At 36.2% G+C, this 22050-nt stretch overlaps 1 protein-coding gene across 1 annotated transcript in view; it reads right to left on the bottom strand.

Annotated features, from left to right (window-relative positions):
• LOC106469736 (transcriptional activator protein Pur-beta-like) overlaps positions 1 to 22050 on the bottom strand; it is a 47238-nt gene that overhangs the window by 3799 nt on the left and 21389 nt on the right. The window contains exons 4-6 of the mRNA XM_013930248.2: positions 21621 to 21739; positions 12613 to 12742; positions 9227 to 9333 (exon numbers count right to left, since the gene is read on the bottom strand). Of these exons, the coding sequence (XP_013785702.1) occupies positions 9227 to 9333; positions 12613 to 12742; positions 21621 to 21739 (356 nt within the window). The remainder of the gene's footprint in view (positions 1 to 9226; positions 9334 to 12612; positions 12743 to 21620; positions 21740 to 22050) is intronic.

Raw genomic sequence — 22050 nt, 5'->3', positions numbered from 1 at the left:
AAAGTGTGTTAAAAGATGCTTTGCAAAATTATGTAACAAAGTTTAGAATTCTATTGGATAGTCAACATGGTTTCAATAAGGGAAAATCTTACCTTCCAAATCTTTTGACATTCTTTGTAAAGGTTACTGCCTATGTAGATGAGGGTAAGAGTGTAGATTTGGTGTATCTGGCTTTTCAGAACGCATTTGAGAAGATGCCACATAAAAGTATTCTAAAAATATCTCTGTAGGTGTGGGGGGATAAGTTTGCTAGTTGGATAGAAGAGTGACTGGATGGAAGAAAGCAGAGGGTTGTTACAAATGGAGTTTAATCAAATTGGATTAATGTTACAAGTGAGGTACTTCATAGCACAGTCTTGGGACCTTTGGTCTTCTTGATTTACATCAATGACATAGATGAAGGAATAGTCAATAAATTACTTAAATGTGCAGATGATATTATGGTCTTGGGTGTTGCTAGCTGTGAAGAGGATGCTGCTGATTTACAAAAGAATTTAAACCATTTTAGTGAGTTGGGCAAATAAATGGCAGATGGGTTTTAATTATAATAAATGCAAGATAATGCATGTGGATTATCATAATTTGAATTATAAGTATAATTTGGATGGGAATAACCTTAACAGTGTTATGAAAGAAAGGAATTTTGGTGTAATGGTTGATCAGTCTCTAAAGCCATTCAAGCAGTGTGCTGTTGCTAGTGGTAGGGCAAATAGGATTTTAAGTTGCATCTATAGAAATATTGAACACAAGTCTAAAGAGGTTATAATTTATTGTAAATGTTACTGGTTAGGCCACATTTGGAATATTGTGTTCAATCCTGGGTTCCTTACCTTAGGAAAGACATTGACTTGTTGGAAAGGGTTCAGAGAAGGGTTACTACAATGGAAGAGTTGTCATATAATGAGAGATTGAAATCTCTCAAATTGTTTTCTCTTGAAAAAAGAAGAGTTAGGAGGGATCTGATTGGGGTGGTTAGGATTGTAAAGGGAATCATCTTTTTTCATATTTAACAATGAAAATAGTAGGACTAGGGGACATAAATATAAGTTTTGACAAGGTATGAGTTATCTTCAGCTAAGACAGCTTCATTTTTCTAACAGGGTGGTTGGCCTTTGAAATGGGTTGCCTTCAAATTTTGTAGGGACAGTAAGTTTAAGTGAGTTTAAGAAAAGTTTGATAAGTATATGAAAGATAAGGGCTGGCTTTAAGATTTTTGTTTTTAATTTATTTATTAATAGTTTTAGTTTAGTTTAGAGGATGGAACAGTCAAGATGGTCCAATCGGTCCCATGTCATATTATGAGCTGTATGTTGTGTACACAGTTTAATTGTTGCACTAGGCTCTTGTATTACTGTTGAATATTGTTATGACAACGTAGGTCACGTGACGCTCATATCACGCCACTTCCTTCTCGAACCTTCATGAATCGTCGGGAGACTACTAGATTGGGGTAGTCTTGTATATATATAAGACCGGCCAAGAAGCAACGTAGGCTAATGAGTAAGAATATTGTTGAGCACGTGATAAGTTTGTTGTGCATTATAGCGTTTGTTATAGAGCGACTGTTGAAATTAAGTGTATCGCAAAGTTGTATTCGGAAAGAATAAACCAGTTTTATTTGAGAAAGGACTTGTATCGGTAAAATTCTTCGGGAAGAATTTGTACGGAAAATTAACTAACGAACGGAGACGTAACAATATCATGTTATTCAAAACTTCTAAGTTTTTCTCATAATGTGAATATTGTTATCACTAGAAGGCTAGATATTTCTAGATTTTTCTGAACTGTTCGTTGTATACACAGTTTAATTGTTGCACTAGGCTCTTGTAATACTGTTGACATCATGTTATTCAAAACTTCTAAGTTTTTCTCATAATGTGAATATTGTTATCACTAGAGGTCTAGATATTTCTAGATTTTTCTGAGCTGTTCGTTGTATACACAGTTTAATTGTTGCACTAGGCTCTTGTAATACTGTTGACATCATCTTATTCAAAACTTCTAAGTTTTTCTCGTTATATAAATATTGTTATCACTAGAGGTCTAGATATTTCTAGATTTTTCTGTCAAGTGTTATAAATGCATGCAGATACATAGTGTAAGTAAGAAGTTAAAGTAAGTTAGTGAAAGTGAAGTTGGACTATGTGATTGTTAGTTTCACCTTAACAGGCAATATCTAAAGTGAGTTTCACAGTAGTATTGGAACAACAGAGATATAGAAGAATTTGTATTGTCAAGTTGTATTCTAAAGTAACTGAACCCACCTGTGTGGACGTTGATCAAAATGAGACAATTATTTAAAGCTCTAGATATAACTGTGATAACTAATAAAGTAACGAATGTTTGTACATATGTTTGACTTGTTTTGAATATGTTATTTTAAACAAGTGGATTGTGTGCTGTCTGTTTATTGTTGACATTTATTGCCAACATGTCACAGACACCTACTGTAAAGAATCCTGGCCATATAAAACCTGACAATGAGGAAAGAAGCACCAAATGGGCAGAAAAGGTGGTTCATGCACGACGGTAAAAGTGTTAAGAAGATGCAAGCTGTAGCAACACGTGATGAGAAAAAAAAAGTAATAATAACAAGTGGCTTTGGCATATGGACCACGTTATTGATACCCAACAACCCCAACTGCAAGTAAAAAGAGTGCCATATGTGAAGTAACCGGAATTATGAAGAAGAAGAGAGCAATGGGTGTAACCAGACAAACTCCCAAAACTACTGTGGGAGCAAGAAGTATGACAAACCAAACCAGACATTACGGGATCTTGGCATTGCCTCGAATCAACTGAAAGAATAGGGAAAGCTGTAACCAGTATTACAAGCTAAATCATACCTCACTCAACTGTAAATGCAGGGTAGAATTATGAGGAGGACAAGCAACATTCGCCCAACCATAGGAACAGAACACAAACGTCCTGTTACTGGTATTATGAAGCAGACGAAGTCTCTCAAACCCAACGAGAGAAGCAGTTAAGAAACTTCTGCAACCAGAATTAATGAGAAGAGAGACCTCTACAGCACACAACCATAGGAAGAGGGCATTTTGATCCTGAACCCGGAATTACGAGGAGGATCCCTCCTCATAGGCTAGCCCCAATTATTACTTGATCATTGGTTTTATTGATTGCAGTCTGCCCATGCAGAAAAAAACCTGGGTGAAACATCAGTAGGGAACCAGCTTCACACTCTTTTCACTGAGTGAATAGACGAATGTAAGTATAGTAACAAGAAGTTACACTCGAGAGGAAGCTTCCATGATCCACCACTCCAGTGACTGGGAACTGAGAGTAGTAAGGACTCCCGTGCTCTACCTGACGAAAAATGGAGGTGGGAGAGGGTAAAAAGGCAGTCGGGAGTCCAGATGAACATCACACAGGAGACAGTGCAATTGGTGACTGCATTTCAACATTTTGTAAAGCAGATCGAACCCTATTAAGGAATCAAAAAATCAGCAGGGATGGGCAGAATTCCCCACCAAAGATTTGGGGAATAAGAGGTTAGGAACGCGAACACTGAAAGTAGGCAGAATGTGCTACATAACACCTGAAAAAAGCTCATCTGGATCAGAATGGAAGTACAGGTGTGAAATGGAAGGTAAGGAATTGAGTGTGAAAGCCAGGACACAGTCACTGGCAGAATAGGTCCTACGAAGGAAGGATTGAGGTTGGGATATAGGATGACATAAGAGGATTGGTAAGGATGTGGGTAAGATGAATGGTATAAAAATCCAAAAGATTACAACCACAAGCAAGAAGGAGAAGTAATTAGGTCGTGAGGGAGGAAAGGTAGATGGAATATTAAGACAAAGGGTAAAATGTAGGATTGAAAAGGGCATAAAGGACCACAGTGAGATTCCAATAGGCAAAGAAAAGGAGGGAAAGGACAGGGGAAGACAAAACCCAGTAGAAACAGAAGGAGATAGACAAGGCTGCCTGAGAGCTGTACAAGGATGAAGTGGACAAGCCTTTGACAAAATATCAGGTGAAGAACAGGGAAGGAAGGGTGGGAAGGACAGAAAACAAGTTGAAGAGGCCAAAGTCGGGGGTATATTAACATCAGTGGGAAACAGACATGGAAGAAAGTCTTATGGATCAGGAAGGAAGGATCCAAAATGTGGAGTCAAACCCTGGGCTGAGACAATGGACAAAACAAAACCATGCATGAAGACAGAGAGTGACAACATCTGTGGAAGAAGGGCCCACTTTGTGATGAGAATCTTGTTGGAAAATAATTGAATCACCATCAGATGGAAGGAGTCAGGAAAAAGGCAAGTGAAAACCATAACATGATGACAGTGAGCTCAGAAAAGAAACCCAGGCTCTGAAAGCACAGAGACCAGGAATATGTATCCCCTGGCTTAGTGATACAAGTGACCACAGTGAAGAGGTGGGAATGTACCATAACCACCACCCCCCTACAGGAGAGGCTTAGGTGGGAGAAGGCTTGACCAACCACCAAAGGCTCAAGAAAGGTAGTATGAAAAAGACTCCTTGATTGACCAGAGACTGGAAATCTCCCAGGAGTCGAGGTAAGAACCTTAGACCCCTAAAAAGGAGGAATATGAGAATCTGGACAAGGCAGAGTAAGCAGCAACCCCACTGCGGTCTGGACTCTGTTCAACTACCAAGCCAGGGATCTGAGGAGAAGTTCCACTCATCAAGGAGTGTTCACCAAAGGGAATACATATGAGTCCAACCCATGGGAATGAAAGTGTCCAAGGAAGTCCACATTCCCAAAGAGATAGAAGATATTTAGTCATAACAGAGTGAGAGATGTGTGAACTGCTCGTACCAAACCTGGAGACAAACAGGAGAGGTCTGGGCCTGACTGAGGTTGAAAAGAAGAATCCCCCCCAAATGAATGGGATATTGAGAGGGGTCAGAATGGACATCCCCCTTGTCATAAGGAAACCAACTCGTTCTGCATCTTGTAGGGGCAGGCAAGCGTGGACTATGGACTGAAAATGGGAGGAAGAAAGCAGGAGCCAGTCAAACCAGAGAAGGAAGAATGCAAGTTCGTGGAAACAAATGAAATCAAACATGAAAATTAGAAATTGTTGAACAAACTTTGTCAAAAACGGCAACAAATCACAATCAAAAACTGTAGTCACACTCAGAAAAAATTAAACACGCGTCTAAACTGTGTCACACAAATTGAGGAAGTGAGGATTGAGCACAAGTAGCAGAGAGAACTAGCCATGCTGTGATAGGTGGCACAATACTATTGGTGGAGAGTAATCACGACATGAAATGGTATGCAACTGATGAGGTATACAGACTGGCAGACTGATTACAAAAAATTATTTTAGAAATGCTTAGAGAGCAGTCAACAATCAAGATAGCTTTTGTGTGAGAGGAAGTAAGTTTATTTTGGAATCACTATTCTCTCTCTCTTTCTAGTGTCACTCTATGTTAGTCTACATTGATTTCATCCTCATTTGATCCTTTGTCTTCACTAGTTTTTTCTTACCTGCTTGTGCTGAATCAAGTCCTATTAGTGCTTACAGTTGAAGCTTCTGTTTTGATCTTCATTTACAATTCATAGTCATCTCTTCTATTTTGTCACTGACCTTGTACGAAATCGGTATTATAGGACTATTTTAGCTATTCAGTCCATTACAATTTGGTAAGTACCCTTTCATTTTTTTAACATTATAGAATGCTTTCCATTTATGTAAACAAGTAGCTACAGTAGCTGAAAAGCTTAACATTCATACAGCAACTTTATATAACTGCTGACCCCCAAAAGGTGTTTTCACCACATAAAAAAGCATAGAACTTCCCTGCTTCATAATCTATGAACACTGGATCCATGTTACAGATATGGTCTACTACCTTCATAATCTATGTTCAGCTCTGTAATCTTGCCAAATCATATGAAATAAACACTGGATCCATGTTACAGATATGGTCTGCTACCTTCATAATCTATGTTCAGCTCTGTAATCTTGCCAAATCATATGAAATAAACACTGGATCCATGTTACAGATATGGTCTGCTACTTTCATAATCTATGTTCAGCTCTGTAATCTTGCCAAATCATAAGAAATAAACACTGGATCCATGTTACAGATATGGTCTGCTACCTTCATAATCATATCATTAGTTTTAGTTTGATCATTTCATTCCAAGTCTTAAATTCTGGACTTCAAGTCCAGCCATGTAGGCTGCTAATTGGTCAGGATCAAAACTCTCAGTGGGTGGAAAATGTCATTATCATTTCAAGAGTGATTGCCAAAAAAAGTGTACTCTTGGAACTTTCTATTTTTCTTGAAAATAAAGACCTCCATACTTAAAGCTGGTTTAATTGTCACCTTTGAGTTCTGTAATAGCATGCAAAACGGTTTTCAGGCTTTCAACAAGGCCAGTACTGAAGATTCACATAGATCTTTTGGATTTGTTATAAGTATGTCTTATGTTTGTAACAGTAGAACTAACCGTACTGTAACTATGTGTATCTTCAAGTAACTTGGCAACGTTTTAGTTAGCATTAAAAATCTGTTCGACACAAAAAAGTATTTTTACTAAATATTTGTCTGTGAATTTACAAAGCCTTTACCAAGTCAGTCCGAATCAAAGGTGATTTTTATGCTAAGAATAATAACATCTTTTCTTCACTTTACACTTTTCATAAGTCATATGCATAACCACTAGAACTTCCTAAATGAATATCAAAAGTTTTTTTGAAAAACTGAATATATTTTCTCATTAACTGCATTGAAACCATCAATGTACAGTGAAATTAAAAATTGAAAAATACGAAATAAAATCATTAATACCATTTTTTCATCTAGAATGACTGCAGAATTTACAACACACTTCCAAATTGCTTATCTTAACAGTTTGAACTTCTAACCTTTTCACATGTGCTTTCTTTTAATTACAGTACCTTCGACCAACTACTGCACATTAAAAGCAATAAATCAGTCAAACGTTTTCTGTAGATACAACACAAAGTGCAGTATCAGGTTCTGAGCTCTAAAATTTTAGACGTTATTTTATTGAAGTTTTATCACCTAACTAAAAAGTTTATAATACTTATGTTTTATTTACTTTTCTTAAAAAATATACATAAAAATACAAGGATTGGTAGTACATAAAAAACAAGGATTTGTAATACATAGAAAAACAAGGATTTGTAGTACATAAAAAAGGGGATTTGTATCATATAAAAAACAAGGATTTGTAGCACATAAAAAACACGAGGATCTGTAGTACATAGAAAACAAGGATTTGTAGTACATAGAAAACCAAGGATTTGTAGTACTCACTGATAATGGAGGCAGTTTTTGTACCCAAGTAATGATCTTCAGTAGGTCTTATTGTGTTTCACAAATTTGGATTTCCAAAAGAAAGAATTCATGTAGCTATGAAATATGCTTTTCAGAACCCAAAAAATATATATCAGTCACTATAGTAGAATATCTCCAAATTAGGGCAGTAAAATATCATCAACACAAGCCCAAAAATTCCACTTATTACTGGTTTATGGGGGACAACTAAACAAAACATTTATGTAGAAAAAAATCTGCTTTTTTTTTTATTGGTTATAAGCATGTCCTTCAGTCATGTAAGGTTAACTGGCAAAAAATCTCAAAAAAAGATGAGTTTGACAAATTTATTGATATTTTAGCAAATCACGATGGTGGAAGGCTCAAACTGTAGAAACTTATTACTATAGATATAAATATCTGAAATTGAGAAACTGGAGTGTCACTTAATACTGAAAAATGAAGACTAACATTTTTGAAATACTTACTTTTAAAATTAAGATGTTAAAAACATAAGTAATATGTTTTCACACCAATTTTACATTGATGGTGTTTGATTCAATTTTAAGGTAACACTTGAAAAGTTTGTGGCAAGTGTAAAAGAGTCAGGTCCAGATGCATGGGGTTAAAAGGAAAATGTTTATAACTGTCCATTCTGAAGCTGCAGTTGATAAGACTAAGGATGCAACAATTATGCTGTGTATGCCACTGAGAAAATTTAAAAGTCTTAATGAGAAGGAAAAAACTGTTCTTTAAAAAGTGGCGTACTCCATTCTGATGAGAACTCATTATTTGAGCTTGAAGAACCTTTCATAAAAATACTATCAGAAACAAACTATTGCTAGCAGTAAGTTAGTTGCTAGTAAGTTTGTTCAAATAGTTACTGATGAAACATTAAATCTGAATAAATAGAGTTGTTTAAACATTTGGTCAACAACAAGTAAAAAATTGAAATGGTCTATTCTTGCATTGTGGTGTGTGCCAGACTGGTTTTGGAGAATTCCACTCCACATCAGTGTTTGTTTGTTTTGAATTTTGCACAAAGCTACACGAGGGCTATCTGCGCTAGCCTTCCCTAATTTAGCAGTGTAACACTAGAGGGAAGGCAGCTAGTCATCACCACCCACCGCCAACTCTTGGGCTACTCTTTTACCAATGAATAATGGGATTGACCGTCACATTATAATGCCCCCACAGCTGAAAGGGTGAGCATGTTTGGTGTGACAGGGATTCGAACCTGCGACCCTCAGATTGCGAGTCAAGCACCCTAACCACCTGGCCATGCTGGGCCCCTCATCAGTGACCCTGGAAACTACCACCAATGAAATATCAGACCAAGCCAAGCCTTTATAGTAGTGAGGTATCGAAAATCAAACTGGTGTATTTAAGTGTTTTACACTCACATAAAAGAAACCTATCATTCTATAGGTATTTCAAGAACTTGTAGCATTAAGCTTGCTAACAAACGTACCGTGTTTTGCAAAGTGGAAAATGAAAGGGATATCTAAATTGTTTTTTTTATGGAACTATAAAGTGGTAGGTGGAAAGGCAGAGAACACTATTAAGCAGTGTTTTGAAGTACTCAGAGAAATTACAGAAGATAAAGTTGCAGGATTGGGGTCAGGTGAAATGAGTATTATGAGACAAAGATTGCAAGAAACAAAATGTGTTTTTTATACTTGCATTGCATCACACACGGTATAACCCTAGCAATGAAGAGCAATACGACTGGAGTTGTTGAAGCAAGTAGGAATTGTAACATCCCCAACAACATTGTAGAATTGTAGAAAAAAATCTGAGCAAACAGCACAAAATATTTTTACAATTATATAAGAATACTATATTTTCTTTAAAAATTTGGAACTCTTAAGTTTTTCCTTTTCAAACCTTGAAAGAAATGGAAATACTGTGGCCCTTAACTTAAAACAACTTTAAAAATTACCTCTGATACACGCATGTATATTCCTCTGATATTTTGGCCAACATCAAAATAAAAATTCTTGTTCTCTACCCGAATGTGACGAGCCTCTGGGAGGTCTCCTTTAAACCCTAAGACATAAAATATAATTTAAAGAAGTGTCAAAAGAAGCAGATATTTGTGAACCAGAGAACAACGTTATTAAGGATGAAATTATATTTTGAGAAATTAAATTAAATAAACTTCCCACAAAGTTGTTAACATGTCAAAAAGTCTCTGTCAAGAGTAAAACTGAAATTGTAAACTTGGAATTCTGTAAGACATTACCAAAACATCACAGTGAATTCTTATGATTTTTAATATAAGCACTTAATGTAAAAATGTGAAAATAAAATCAGTATATCACAAAATTACTGTTCACCCTAATCATATTATACCACATTGCTATTGAAGTTGGATATATATTAATCATATTTAATTCATTAAGTAAAACTCAAACTACTCGTTAAGTTAAGAACCACATTACAGCTGACAGAGAAACAGTTTTATACTGACACACAGTTCAATTAGGTGGTTTGTAGCACCATCATTGGAGAGTTTTGAAACATAACAAAATACATGATTATGTTTTTTTTCTAACTCAACTGAATTTAAGTATTAAACTAAAATTTGAAGCTACAATATTTTAATAAATTGTGTTAAATATAATATTTTAAAATTAAAGGGTCAGATACAATGTTGGTAATGATAGATAGATTCAACATAAACCAAAGCATTTACTAAATTTCAGAAGTGATCAATATGCAGTTAACTTAATTGAAATTTAACGAAAATCTAAGTTGTGATTCATGCTCCTCTAATTGAATGTGAATAAAACCTTGCTTAGACATACTTTATCTACTTTAGCACCTTAACCCATTTTACAAAAGTAAAAAACTGTATTCTGGTTGGTGCAACAATGATTACACACCTGTGGTAACTTGGAAACAAAGTTTTTAATGGGACTGCCTAGTACACATCAAGTTCAGGTCTCACTTCTGTTCTAGCAGTTTGAAATAAAACTATCACGAAACTTGTTGCCCCAAGCAAAAGAAATATAAAACTAAATTCAAATCTAAGTAGAAGACTGTTCTTCTGGTGTGATAGTGTTCAAACAATTAAATTGGTAAAAAACTGAAAGCAAAGTTTACAGTTACTTCACATAAACAAAGTTTATGGCCAACTTAAAAGTTTTAACTGTTTAATACAACACTTGCTTAATCAATCATTAAAATCAACCTCCAAGTAATATCTAATAAGCCTAGCAAAATACTCTGGCTGAATTCTTCTCAAATTTCCATGTCAAGTATTCATAAATGTCTTTTGTTTAAAAATTACAGAAATTCCACACAATAAAATGGGAAAAAAATAAGAATGCGAGTCAAAATATTTTTTTTCTTAGTTAGTAAAGTTAGTAAAAGTTAGTAAAAAAGTTAGTAAGTGGTCATGAATTTCAGCTTTACTTTTTTATAATTTTTACAGAGAGAAAAAAAATAGAAAACATTCATTGAAACACTGAAAAATACTGTAAGCCTTAAAAATTTTTGTAAGACACTTGAAGGCCTAAATATCATGTAATCACATTAATAATGAAATGAAATTAACTTTTAGAAACAAGACCTTTGGTTAATTTAATACTAAGGGTTAAATGCATTAGATTACAACAATTTTGGAACCTCACCACATCATAAACAGTCAATCTCATGACATCTGAAATGTTCTATCTGAGGATTGTACATTTTAATAATAGCCTTGCCATATAGTTACCATCGCAAAAGGCTCTGTTGCAAGCTTGTCATATCTAAAGCATACCACTCCTCCCTGCAGCTTACCATTATCCATCTATTGTATAAGGATGAAGGTTTCCTAGCACCAGTTTTAACAGTCCGAGCACATAGAAATCCATAGGCATCACATAAGGTATATTGAATATGTTTTTGTTTGGAATAGCAGTAATACCCATTTAAGTATCAGTTGTTTGAGGTATGCAATGGTTAAATGGATATGTTGTGGAAGCAAGACACAGATCCTTCTTGAATATGTTGCATACTGTTGCATGGGACATATAAATGGATTCTGCCACTACCTTTGTGTTTGTGGATTCTCATCTGTTAGAAAATGCTACACTTTGCTTACTATAACTGAGGTACAACTTCAGGTTAAGTAGTTAGCACACAGGGTCACCTACAAAACTTGTAATATTTTCAAGACAAGACCCAATACTCGAGCACTTTTGAATAGTTGACTATTCTTCTTCAGGACAATAAAGGGTACAACTTAATGCAGGTTTCTTTTTGGATGGTCCTGATGTGCCAAGTTGATATATATTACTTTGTTTTCCAATACAATAAGTACATGGGCTTTCCCTATCCTGGAAGTTCTAAATTCCCAATTTGACACATATTTATGATCTGAATGTATACATATTTTGTATTTTCAAGGTTTTTTATTACACTTACCAAAACCAATCAGTTTTTGGTGGCATCACTCTATCTACAAAATGACAACTGATATCAAAGTGTAATTCTTGTACATGCTATTCCACTACGACTTTATACTGACTATGGTTTTCACATGACTTACTGATTTGCATATTCCAAACAGTTGTAATATAATGTATCCAACCTTTAATATTTATAATATTTAAGTAAAATAACACCTTGAGTATTTCTTAACATTTCTTTGGAACTTATGTTGCAAACAGTTTTAGTTTAATATTTCTAGTAATAATCTCAAATGATACATTGTCTATAATAATAAAAGGGCATGCCTCTGTGTGTGTGTGTGTGTGTGTGTATGACTGTCATAGCTCCAAGAGGAAAGAACCTAGAAACCTGAAACTTTGCACTCATACTAAGTGGACCCTGAGGGTGTGCACCTGGGTATTATTATTTATCTTATCCACGTGCGTGTGCACCCCATTGTATACTCTGTAGTATATCAGTTAGATTAACAACTCTTAATATATAGAAAAGCCAGTGCATTTTGGTAACAATGCATTCCAACAATGGCTTTTATGTCATGTTGTTCAGAAACAAAAGTATAACCTAATATTGTTGTTAGTTTATGTACTGAAAGTATAAAATGAAATGTGGAAACAACAAAACTGGAAAAATATTTGTTAATTTCTTAATTTACAGTTTCTGTTGAATAAAGAGGTTTGTTTATAATTAAAGATGTTGGTGATATAACAGAAAATATCTTAATACTGAAACGATTTAAGTTTAAAAATGGATTGATATTTTTACTTTCATGATAAATTTTATGCACTTGCTAAAATATATCACCCCAATAACCCATGCGAAGCCGGGTACTTTCGCTGGTAGTTTCATATTTTGCTGAAATAATAATGTAGAAAAGGGGTAAATTACCAAATGATGTACCATCATCAGTGCCAAACTCTTCTAACAAGTCAGTAAGGTTATCACGAAATTCTATCATTCCTTGTGCTGGTATAGCAATCTGAGAGCGTGGACCACCTTGTGTAATTGTTTGAGATATCTGTAATGAAAATCATATTCTCCTTTATGAAGATAAAAACTAACTGAAATAATTTTTTTTCTTTTTTTTTTCAGTTCTCAAAAAGCATACTCTAAGACTCTAACAGCTCCAGTAAATTCAAGCTATATAGATGGATCTCATTACATTACAGTTCAAATAAATTCAAGTGATATAGATGGATCTGATTACATTTCACTTGTTTTATGTTTTCTTAATGTTTCAGTTTCAACCTTCATCAAGGTCTTTGCACAAGAAATTGTGTGAAAAACATTTCAAATCACTAAAAATAACCAAGTACCCACATTCTAAACTACAAATGTGTGTCTAAACACTTGTAAAAATATAAAAATTTACCTGTAACAGTATAATCTTTAGAAGCTAGTAGTGTATTCATTACGATAATGTTTCTAGTATCAAAGTAAAAGACAAAAAAAAACCCTTCATTCCAAGAAGTATTTGTTCCCCAGTGGCACAGCGGAATGTCTGCAGACTAACAACACTAGAAATCAGGTTTCGATGGTGGGCAGACTACAGATAGCCCATTGTGTAGCTTTGTGCTTAACTACAAACAAAACAAGCATTAATGTTTTTCTGTATTGATAATAAAGAAATAATGTAGTTAAAATAATAAATTTATCCAGGCTTAACTTTCTCTCTTAAGTATTTTTTTCTCTATCTCTGACTTTCATAGCTTAACACACACACATACAATGACTAGCTATATAAGGTGTACCAAAAAGTCTTCTCCCCATAGGGTAATGAGTTTGGTTTGTTATGAATTTCATGCATGAGGACAATCTGTGAAAAGTAATTTCGCTACGTTTATTTTAAGATGTTCTACGTAGCATTTTTTCTTACACTATTACAGCAATCCCATCAAATCTAACTCTAAACAGCATGCAAAAGGAAAGCGATGCCACATTGTAGCTTTATACTGATAGAGTAAATTGTTAATAAGGTATTGTTTCCCAAAACTTTTAAGTAGTTCTACATCGTTAGTGCTCCTGACATAGCTTTTGTGACAATTCAACAATGTTCAGAAAGTACCACTGGTCATAACCAAAAAGTTTACAAACAATCTATTCACTTAAAAATAGGTTAATGTAGCCTAACACTAATTACTTTTAATCTTTTAAATGAAATCTTATTTATAATTATGTATTCAAACTCAAACTGCATTTATATTAAAATTAGTCAAAATATAACGTGTCAGTAATTTTAAACTAAGGTAAGTAATCTCCTTTAGCATAATAAACAAGAATACATGTTATAATTATTTCCTTTGCCGCAACTGGCAAAGATGCAGACTTTTAACATAATCATTGTTGATTGTTTTTGAATTTCGTGCAAAGCTGTACAAGGGCTATCTGTGCTAACCGTCCTTAATTTAGCAGTGTAAGACTAGAGGGAAGGCAGCTAGTCATCACCACCTACCGACAACTCTTGGGCTACTCTTTTACCAATGAATAGTGGGATTGACCATCACATTATAATGCCCACATGGCTGAGAGGGCTAGCATGTTTGATGCAATGGGGATTTGAACCTGTGACCCATAGATCCTTAACCACCTGGCCATGCTGGGCCAATCATTGTTGATTTATTGTTACAGATGGAACTGGGCAATTAACTCAATATTCAATATAATCAATTACCTATAAATATTAACTGATTGCATTGATTAGCATCACATAAAATAGAAACTACATTTAAATCAATGAATATCATGAAAATAATCAACTAATGTTTCCATCGTTATAATTTTCATATATGTATTTCCAACAGCTACTTACTTCTGCTCACATACATAACTATTCTCGTTCAGTGCTGCTCTCTATTTGCAAGCATCTTTTGCATGCCACAAGCCTTTCATTCCCATGCATCTTTCAATTCACATGGTTTAACTGATACTTTCATGCAAACTATTATACAACAAACATTCTACAATAGAAGTACCACATACCCATGTAACTCCCTCTATGCTATTCTACCTATCTCTTCAAGCTCAGGCAGAAACTTGAGCACTGGTTGACAGTGGGGAGGAAGAGTGAGAAGTGTGAGCAGAAATAAGTAACTTTCAGAAATACATTTTCAGTATTGGAAAATTATAACTTCCAACAAGATACCTTACTTCCATTCACATACATAGCTAGAATCCCACGTTGAATGTATGGAGGGACAGGTGCAAGGGAGAAAGTGGAAACATCCATAAGACAATCTAACAAGGGAACCCTCTAATAAGAGGATTATACATGGGATACCGCACCACTTCTGTACCAAATATGCTCTTTGCATAGATGTGGAAGAAGTGTGGCAGATATGAGTAGAAAATTGTGTGGAGCACATCCAAATGGGAGAGAACACAGGTTGGACAGTGATTAGAACCACAACATATAATAATTTCAATCTCCCTTATGAAAGAAATGTGGGTAAATTAAGGGATGTGCCCCAAGGTGTAGAGTGGCTAGGGCAAGACAGACCATACATAGCAAGTAAACTGCATCCAAAACACGACTACTGGGAACTGACCTGCATGCCGGGGTAGGATGAGGATCATACCATCTTCATCTCAAGTTCAGCTGACTGGAGAGTAGAGTGATGTATCATATATGTATACATATTGAACTGGGAACCCGACTTCTGGATGAATAGAAGCAAGAAAGGTATCCCTGTAATGTACTATGTCCCACTCAAATCAAACAGACTGGAACCACCCCAAATGCAAAATGTCCTTGACATAAATACATTAAGGGTTAGCACAAGAGGAAGAAGCAAAGCAACAAACAAGTACACACAGTGACTCAAAGCAATGGGATAGTACACTCGAGGTGAATTGACTGAGTGACCAGGGACACCCTGAACATATGTGTGAGGACTTACGTTGATTGGTTCAGTTTGAAATCAAAAACTCAACCACCAGGAACAGACTTCCATGTGGAGGTAGGATGAGAGATCCCAGTCATTATGGTGGCTCACTCCACAGCTACAACATCCCCTAGAACAATGCCATGCAGAGATAAAGCATCCATTTGGAGGATCATACCATCTTCATCTCAAGTTCAGCTTACTGGAGAGTAGAGTGATGTATCATATATATATATTGAACTGGGAACCCAACTTCTGGATGAATAGAAGCAAGAAAGGTATCCCTGTAATGTACTATGTGGCTCACTCCAAAGCTACAACATCCCCTAGAACAATGCCGTGCAGAGATAAAGCATCCATTTGGAGGATGTCTTGTCATCTCCACCAACAGAACACCACTGCCCTGCTCTCAACTGAATGGAGTCTTTATTGTTTATACTGTATATCTCTTATTCAAGAGGATACCTCCATGGTCCACCGCCCCAGCAGCTTGGAACTAGAAAGTGATAAAAACTCTTGTATTCCACTGGAAGAAATGAGGGGAGAAAAACATGGTGGAGAGTCTGGAGGTACATTCACACCAGAGACGATGCAGTAGGTGACAATGAAACCCTATGTTGAAAAGCAGACCAAACCCGATTTATTTAATATAAGGAATGGCAATGATGAGCAGCAGTCCCCCGTCTACTTTACCCATAAAGTTCAAGGGTTAGTACAGTCAGGAACAGGCATACTTATGAAGAAAAGATATTGTAAGGAATACCTATGAGCGATCTTGTGGAACAACCCATCTTTATTTTATTTGATTGTAATGAACAATATGCATTTTGTGTTCATGGAAATGTTGAAAGTTAAGTCAACATGACCATACAGTGTGGGTTTTACTTGTCAAATTGCAAGAGACTGAATTATACCTGGACAGGCAACACTGAAATCTGAAGAATGGCAAAAGGAGGAAGATGGTAAACCGATGAGGAAAAAAAGTGACACAATACAGATAGTGAGTAACGAAAGTATGCATAGTGGTCCACATGCTCGCTTGAAGAATTTCCTACAAAAGACGAAGGAAATGAGATGCCAGGAAAAAAGTATGGGGCTTAATCTGATGGGAAGACCCCTAGAACAAATTATGGAAAGAAGGAGGTTAAGCAAACCAAATTAAAAACCAAACCCAATTGGTAAGGGAGATCATGAACAGAGAATAGTTGCCAAGGGATGAAAAGGCAGGAACGATTATGAAAGAAGGAAGCCATGCAGGCAATATAACAACAAAGATCACGAATAGGGCATAGACGTCTATCTGGATCAGATCGGGAATAGAGGCGGGAAATGGAAGAAAGTGAAATTGGTGAGAAGGAGGAATTACCCATCTGAGACACCAAAGTTTTGGGAAGGAAAGATCGATCCTGGTAAAGGAGAATATAAATGGGATGGTACAGAGTTTGTGATATGTCAATAGCAATCAAATCTCATCAATAATGTCCACAGGCCAAAAGGAGAAAGAAATGCACCTTAAGGAATAAATGAAACATGGAACACGACGAAAAAGGCTCAAACAGGTGTAAAGTAAGGCTGTGCAGCACCACAGTGAAATCCCAGTCCAGAAAGACCACATATCTTGGAGGTCAACTAATTCAAAAGGAATGCAACAATAGCGATAAGGTATGAGAGGTAAAAACTTTATGGTACTGGGAAAAACGAAAAGTGTGGGATGAGGCAGCATGATAACCTGTGATCGAAGTTAACTGACTAAATAGCCAAGTGAGAATTTCTATAATAATAATAAGAACAGTGGGAAGAGCAGGGGAAAACCCCCAGCCCAAAGACCAATGATGGAAGATGTTCCATTTATATTGATAAACCTCCAAATAGGAAGGGAGAATGGAATGTGCTAAAAATGAAGCTACTCACCATTACAAACCGGATCTCCTTGCAAAGCACTGTATAAAAACCAGGCATGAAGATGGAAGGTAGGAAGGGCTGGAGGAACAACCTGAGACTGAGGTTGCCATAGAAGGGGTGGAGTTATGGGAAGAGACAATAGTGGAGCAGATTGGATCTGGAGAAGCCCTGGAAACCATGGGAAATCAGAAGGAACTGACACAGAGTGGTGTGGATGATAGAAACCACACCCTGGAAAGGAGTCTGATCGGATGATATAAATAAAGGAATCTGTCTATCCAATCTTGACTGAATGCAATGGCAGCCAGTGCAAATGAATAAGGTACTGGAGACCAAAACCAAAGTAACTTCGTAATGAGGATTGTGACAAATGCATCCACTGATTGCATAACCACTGGAAAACTTGAGGATCTAAAACCACTCCATTGGACATATTTTGTCCAGGAGGGTAGACAATGGTTAATAGCACTGGTACATGATACACAAGGAGATGAATACCATACATGTGGGTCCAAAAAAGAAGATCCAATGTTCGACCACAGAGGGAATAAAAATGGGTGCCTCCCTGGTGATTGATATACGTCACCATCGTGGAATTGTCGGAATGTATAATAACCAGACAATTGCTGGCAAGACAAAGAAAATGATCCAAAGCTCGATGTATGGCGAGAACCTCCAGGACATTGATATGGTAAAATTGCTCAGTTGGAGACCATTGACTGAAGCTATTTGCTGCTTGACCTATGTCCCTCAGTTGAGAAGTGAAATGTCAGTGAAAATATATATATTCTGACAAGGGGGAGGAAGTGGAACAGTCACTGATGTTTGACCCTTGTTCAACCACCAATGCAGATCATCTACAAGGGAAGGAGGAAGGGTAATAGGAACATCCAAGAGATCCCACCAATGGTTCCACTGGTCATGGAGAATCCACTGAAGTGATTTCATATGAACATGACCCATGGAGATAAGTGCTGCCATAGAAGACCACATTCCCAAAAGAAATAGGACCTCACAAGCAATAATAGAGGGAGCAATAAGGGTTTTGAGAACTGCCACATCCATTGAATGGAGTTAAAAGGAGAAGGTTGGGCTCGAATGAAATGAGTGTCGAAAAACACCCAAATGGATAAGATATTGGGTAAGAAGAAGGAAAGAAGGGCTTCTCCTACTTGATTAACCAATTACCCAAGCCGTCTCCAAAAGAAGCAAACAAGTGTACTGGGAAGATTCCAGTTTGGAATGAGCTAAAAGTAGCCACGCATCCATGTGATGGTGTAAGCACAACCCTCAAGCATGCATAAGTCTGGCAAAAGCCTTGACCACTCGAAAAAAGACAAATGGTGCTGAAGCAAGCACAAAATTGATAAACCACCTCATGATGAACAAACTGATGATAACATTTCAACAGACGACATAGGAATATGTAAATAAGCATTCGAGACATTTACCTTGGTCATCCATTAACCTGGATAAAAAGCCAAACTGTGGGTGAGAAACGACTCTACAGTAAAGTGAGGAAACACCAAAAAGGAGTTGAGGTGGGAAAGATCAATCATAGGCTACCAGTCTCCAGTTTTATTGGGTACCACAAACAGCCTCGAATAAAACCCTGGAAAAAGGTGGATGACATGTTCGATGTCATTCAAAGAGAGAGAAGATCCTGTACTGCCTCAGACAGACACTGACGTGTGGTAGAATTCCGAGGCAATAGAAAGGAAATGGGCATCCGAGATAATGGGAAAGGAGAGATGAAGTTGATGACAAGTCCCTCAGATAAAATCTGAAGAACTTGGTGAACTCCCGCCATAGAGGAACAATCTTGGATAAACGAGTCCCCACCAGACTGGAACCCACAGGGTAGTCACCAATACTGTTGTGGCATGAAACTCTGCATTGAATAAAATGACAAGAGGAAGACACCCTAGAGGACTGAACAGGTAAAGGACGGGAAGGATAAGGACGGGAAATGGAAATGGGGGATGATCGAGGCTCAGAGTGAGACAAACAATCAACCAACAAGGAAAGAGTTGATTATTGTCTCATTGATTCCATTCTTGATTTCAAAGTCACTGGAATATTTCCAAATTACGACCTATGGAGAAAAGGGACCAAGCATAAGTCCCTAAGATAAGTAGGTGGAAAACAAATTTGAGAAAATACCATGTCTCTCCCCAAAAGATCCCAACAACAGAGGAACCAGGTGTGCAAAGAAAGAGCTGAAGTCGACAAACTGCCAACATAAATGTAATTAGGGCGAATGTATCCCCCAAAAAACCTCGATGGATCATATCAGATAGGAGGTGGATGGTGGACAAGTACTGTAGGATAGACATGAGGGTATGACAAAGGTGAGAAAACTGGGCATTGGATAAATGAACAGGATAATCAGGGTCCACCCCCCAAATAGGTCAAATCGATTCTGGGTGCTGAGAATTGAGGAACAGAAAATCAGCCTGATGGTAGGCTAAAGCAAACAGATCTAAATCCTGCAGGGCGCAAGGTATGCTAGCATTCTCACGTAACTGAAATACCAAATGCTCAATATCAAGAGAAGTGGGAAACACAAAATACAGAGAGAAAGAAGTATCATGTAACAAGGAAGGGAGAGGATAATAGGAAATCGGGGAGAGTGATAAAACAGAACATACCTGTGAAATCATGTCCAAAAAAGCCGTATGAGGCCTATTTGATCACATAGTATCAACTTGAGAAGATATGGCAAATTCAGGTGGAGGAAAAAGGCTGTCAAATGTTTCGTTGTCCCGAACAGGTTTGGTTTGTTCAGGAAGAAAATGGGCAATATCAGGAAAAAATAGTTTAGTTCAACTAACGATCAAACTCTTAACGAATAACTGCCGATAATTCCACAGTCGAGGACCTTCACCTGAAGCTGTAAATTTGCTAGTAGAAGGTATAACCGCTGAAACTATAACTTGAACTTTGGAATTCATAATTCAAAACGAATAACCAAACACAACTGTGTTGGTAAAAATATATAAAAAGCATAAAACAGTTTGTAAATAATGACTAAGTTCCATAACTATGTAGAAATATAATGTAATTCCACTTCAGAAGAAATTATAAATTAGTGCTAGAGGATAATAAATAGTAAACTCGATAAGAGTAAATCAATACAAATATATAATATGAATTAAAAGTATGAACACAAGCACTGCCAAACGAGAAGTGATAGTTAGATAGAATAGCACAGGAGTCATGTGACTCACATAGGTGTGTGACACTTCTATTGGTGGAGGTTTGTTGCATGATAATTTCCACGCGAGAACCAGTTAAATCATGAATGAAAGACTTATGGTATGCAAAAAATATTTGCAAATAGAGGGCAGCACTGAAGAAGAAAGTTATGAATGTGAGCTAAAGTAAGGTACCTTGTCGGAAATTACTGTTTTTAATTATTAAAACTATCCATAATTTAAATGAAAATTAAATTGATTAACATCAGGAAAACATTCCCCTATTTAAAATTAGTGTTTCCAATTATTTCAATTATCCAGTAATCCCAATTATGATAAAATAAATTAATGTAATAAAAATAATCATGTAATCAAACTTTGTGTTTCCAAGAAGTACCGTTTTCAATTACTCCAAATATTGCCATTATGAGTTTTCATTATTGTTTTCGATAATTCAAAGTTATTCAGCTTAATTAATTGATGTCACAACTCATAAAAATACTTAACTAATCAAAATTAGGGTTTCTCATAATTATATTTTGATTATTCCAACTTTCAAAGTAATTGGAATATTGAATTATGTTTGTTTGTTGTTAATGGCTACCTGTGCACTGCCAACAATGCAAATATCAAAACCCGATATGTGGTTAACTCACATAATAATTTCATCTCATGAGAATAATTAATTAATTGAATTAACTGAGTGTTGAATCCAACAATTAATCAATTAGCGAAGTACACTAAACACCCAGCTCTAGCCAAAGAAAGAGAGAAAAATCCTTCTTTTTTCACGTGGATGGTTGGCAAGTATGCAACTTTTAACGTCTTTTTCTCTTGAGTAGAAAACACATAAAATTATTCTATGGTTCCCTAACAAGCAATGCTGCTCATGAAGTAACCATTGGTACTCACTCACCCGTAAAAACCGTCCACGTGAATTCTCTTTTAGATCAAGATAGTACCGTCTATTTTCTTTGACCATTAGCTCACTTCTTAGTTTTCCATCTTCTGGTAAATTGTCAGGATTAGGTGGACCTAAGAAAAATAAAACATTCTAAAAGTATTTAATTAGTGCAGTTTTCAGGCACCGAGCGAAGTATAAACTAGTGCCCACCCCCACTTACTCTTGCTTTTAAGAAAATTTGATAAACAGTATTTATTAATGATAAAAAATGTTAAAGAAATGAAAAATACACATTTCTTAAAAAAACTGGTTTATTATTATTATTTTATCATACATTTTGTTATTATTATACTCACGATACGAGGTGGGCCCTGGGAAACTGCCTCTTTTGCCCAATGGCTAAAAAAAATGTCATGTCCCTGTATTCAATAGAAAACTAGGT

This window comes from Limulus polyphemus, unplaced genomic scaffold (assembly GCF_000517525.1).
Source record: "Limulus polyphemus unplaced genomic scaffold, Limulus_polyphemus-2.1.2 Scaffold3636, whole genome shotgun sequence".
Taxonomy (NCBI): domain Eukaryota; kingdom Metazoa; phylum Arthropoda; class Merostomata; order Xiphosura; family Limulidae; genus Limulus; species Limulus polyphemus.
The sequence above is the reverse complement of the archived record's forward strand: the minus strand, read 5'-3'. Positions and strand labels throughout refer to the sequence as shown.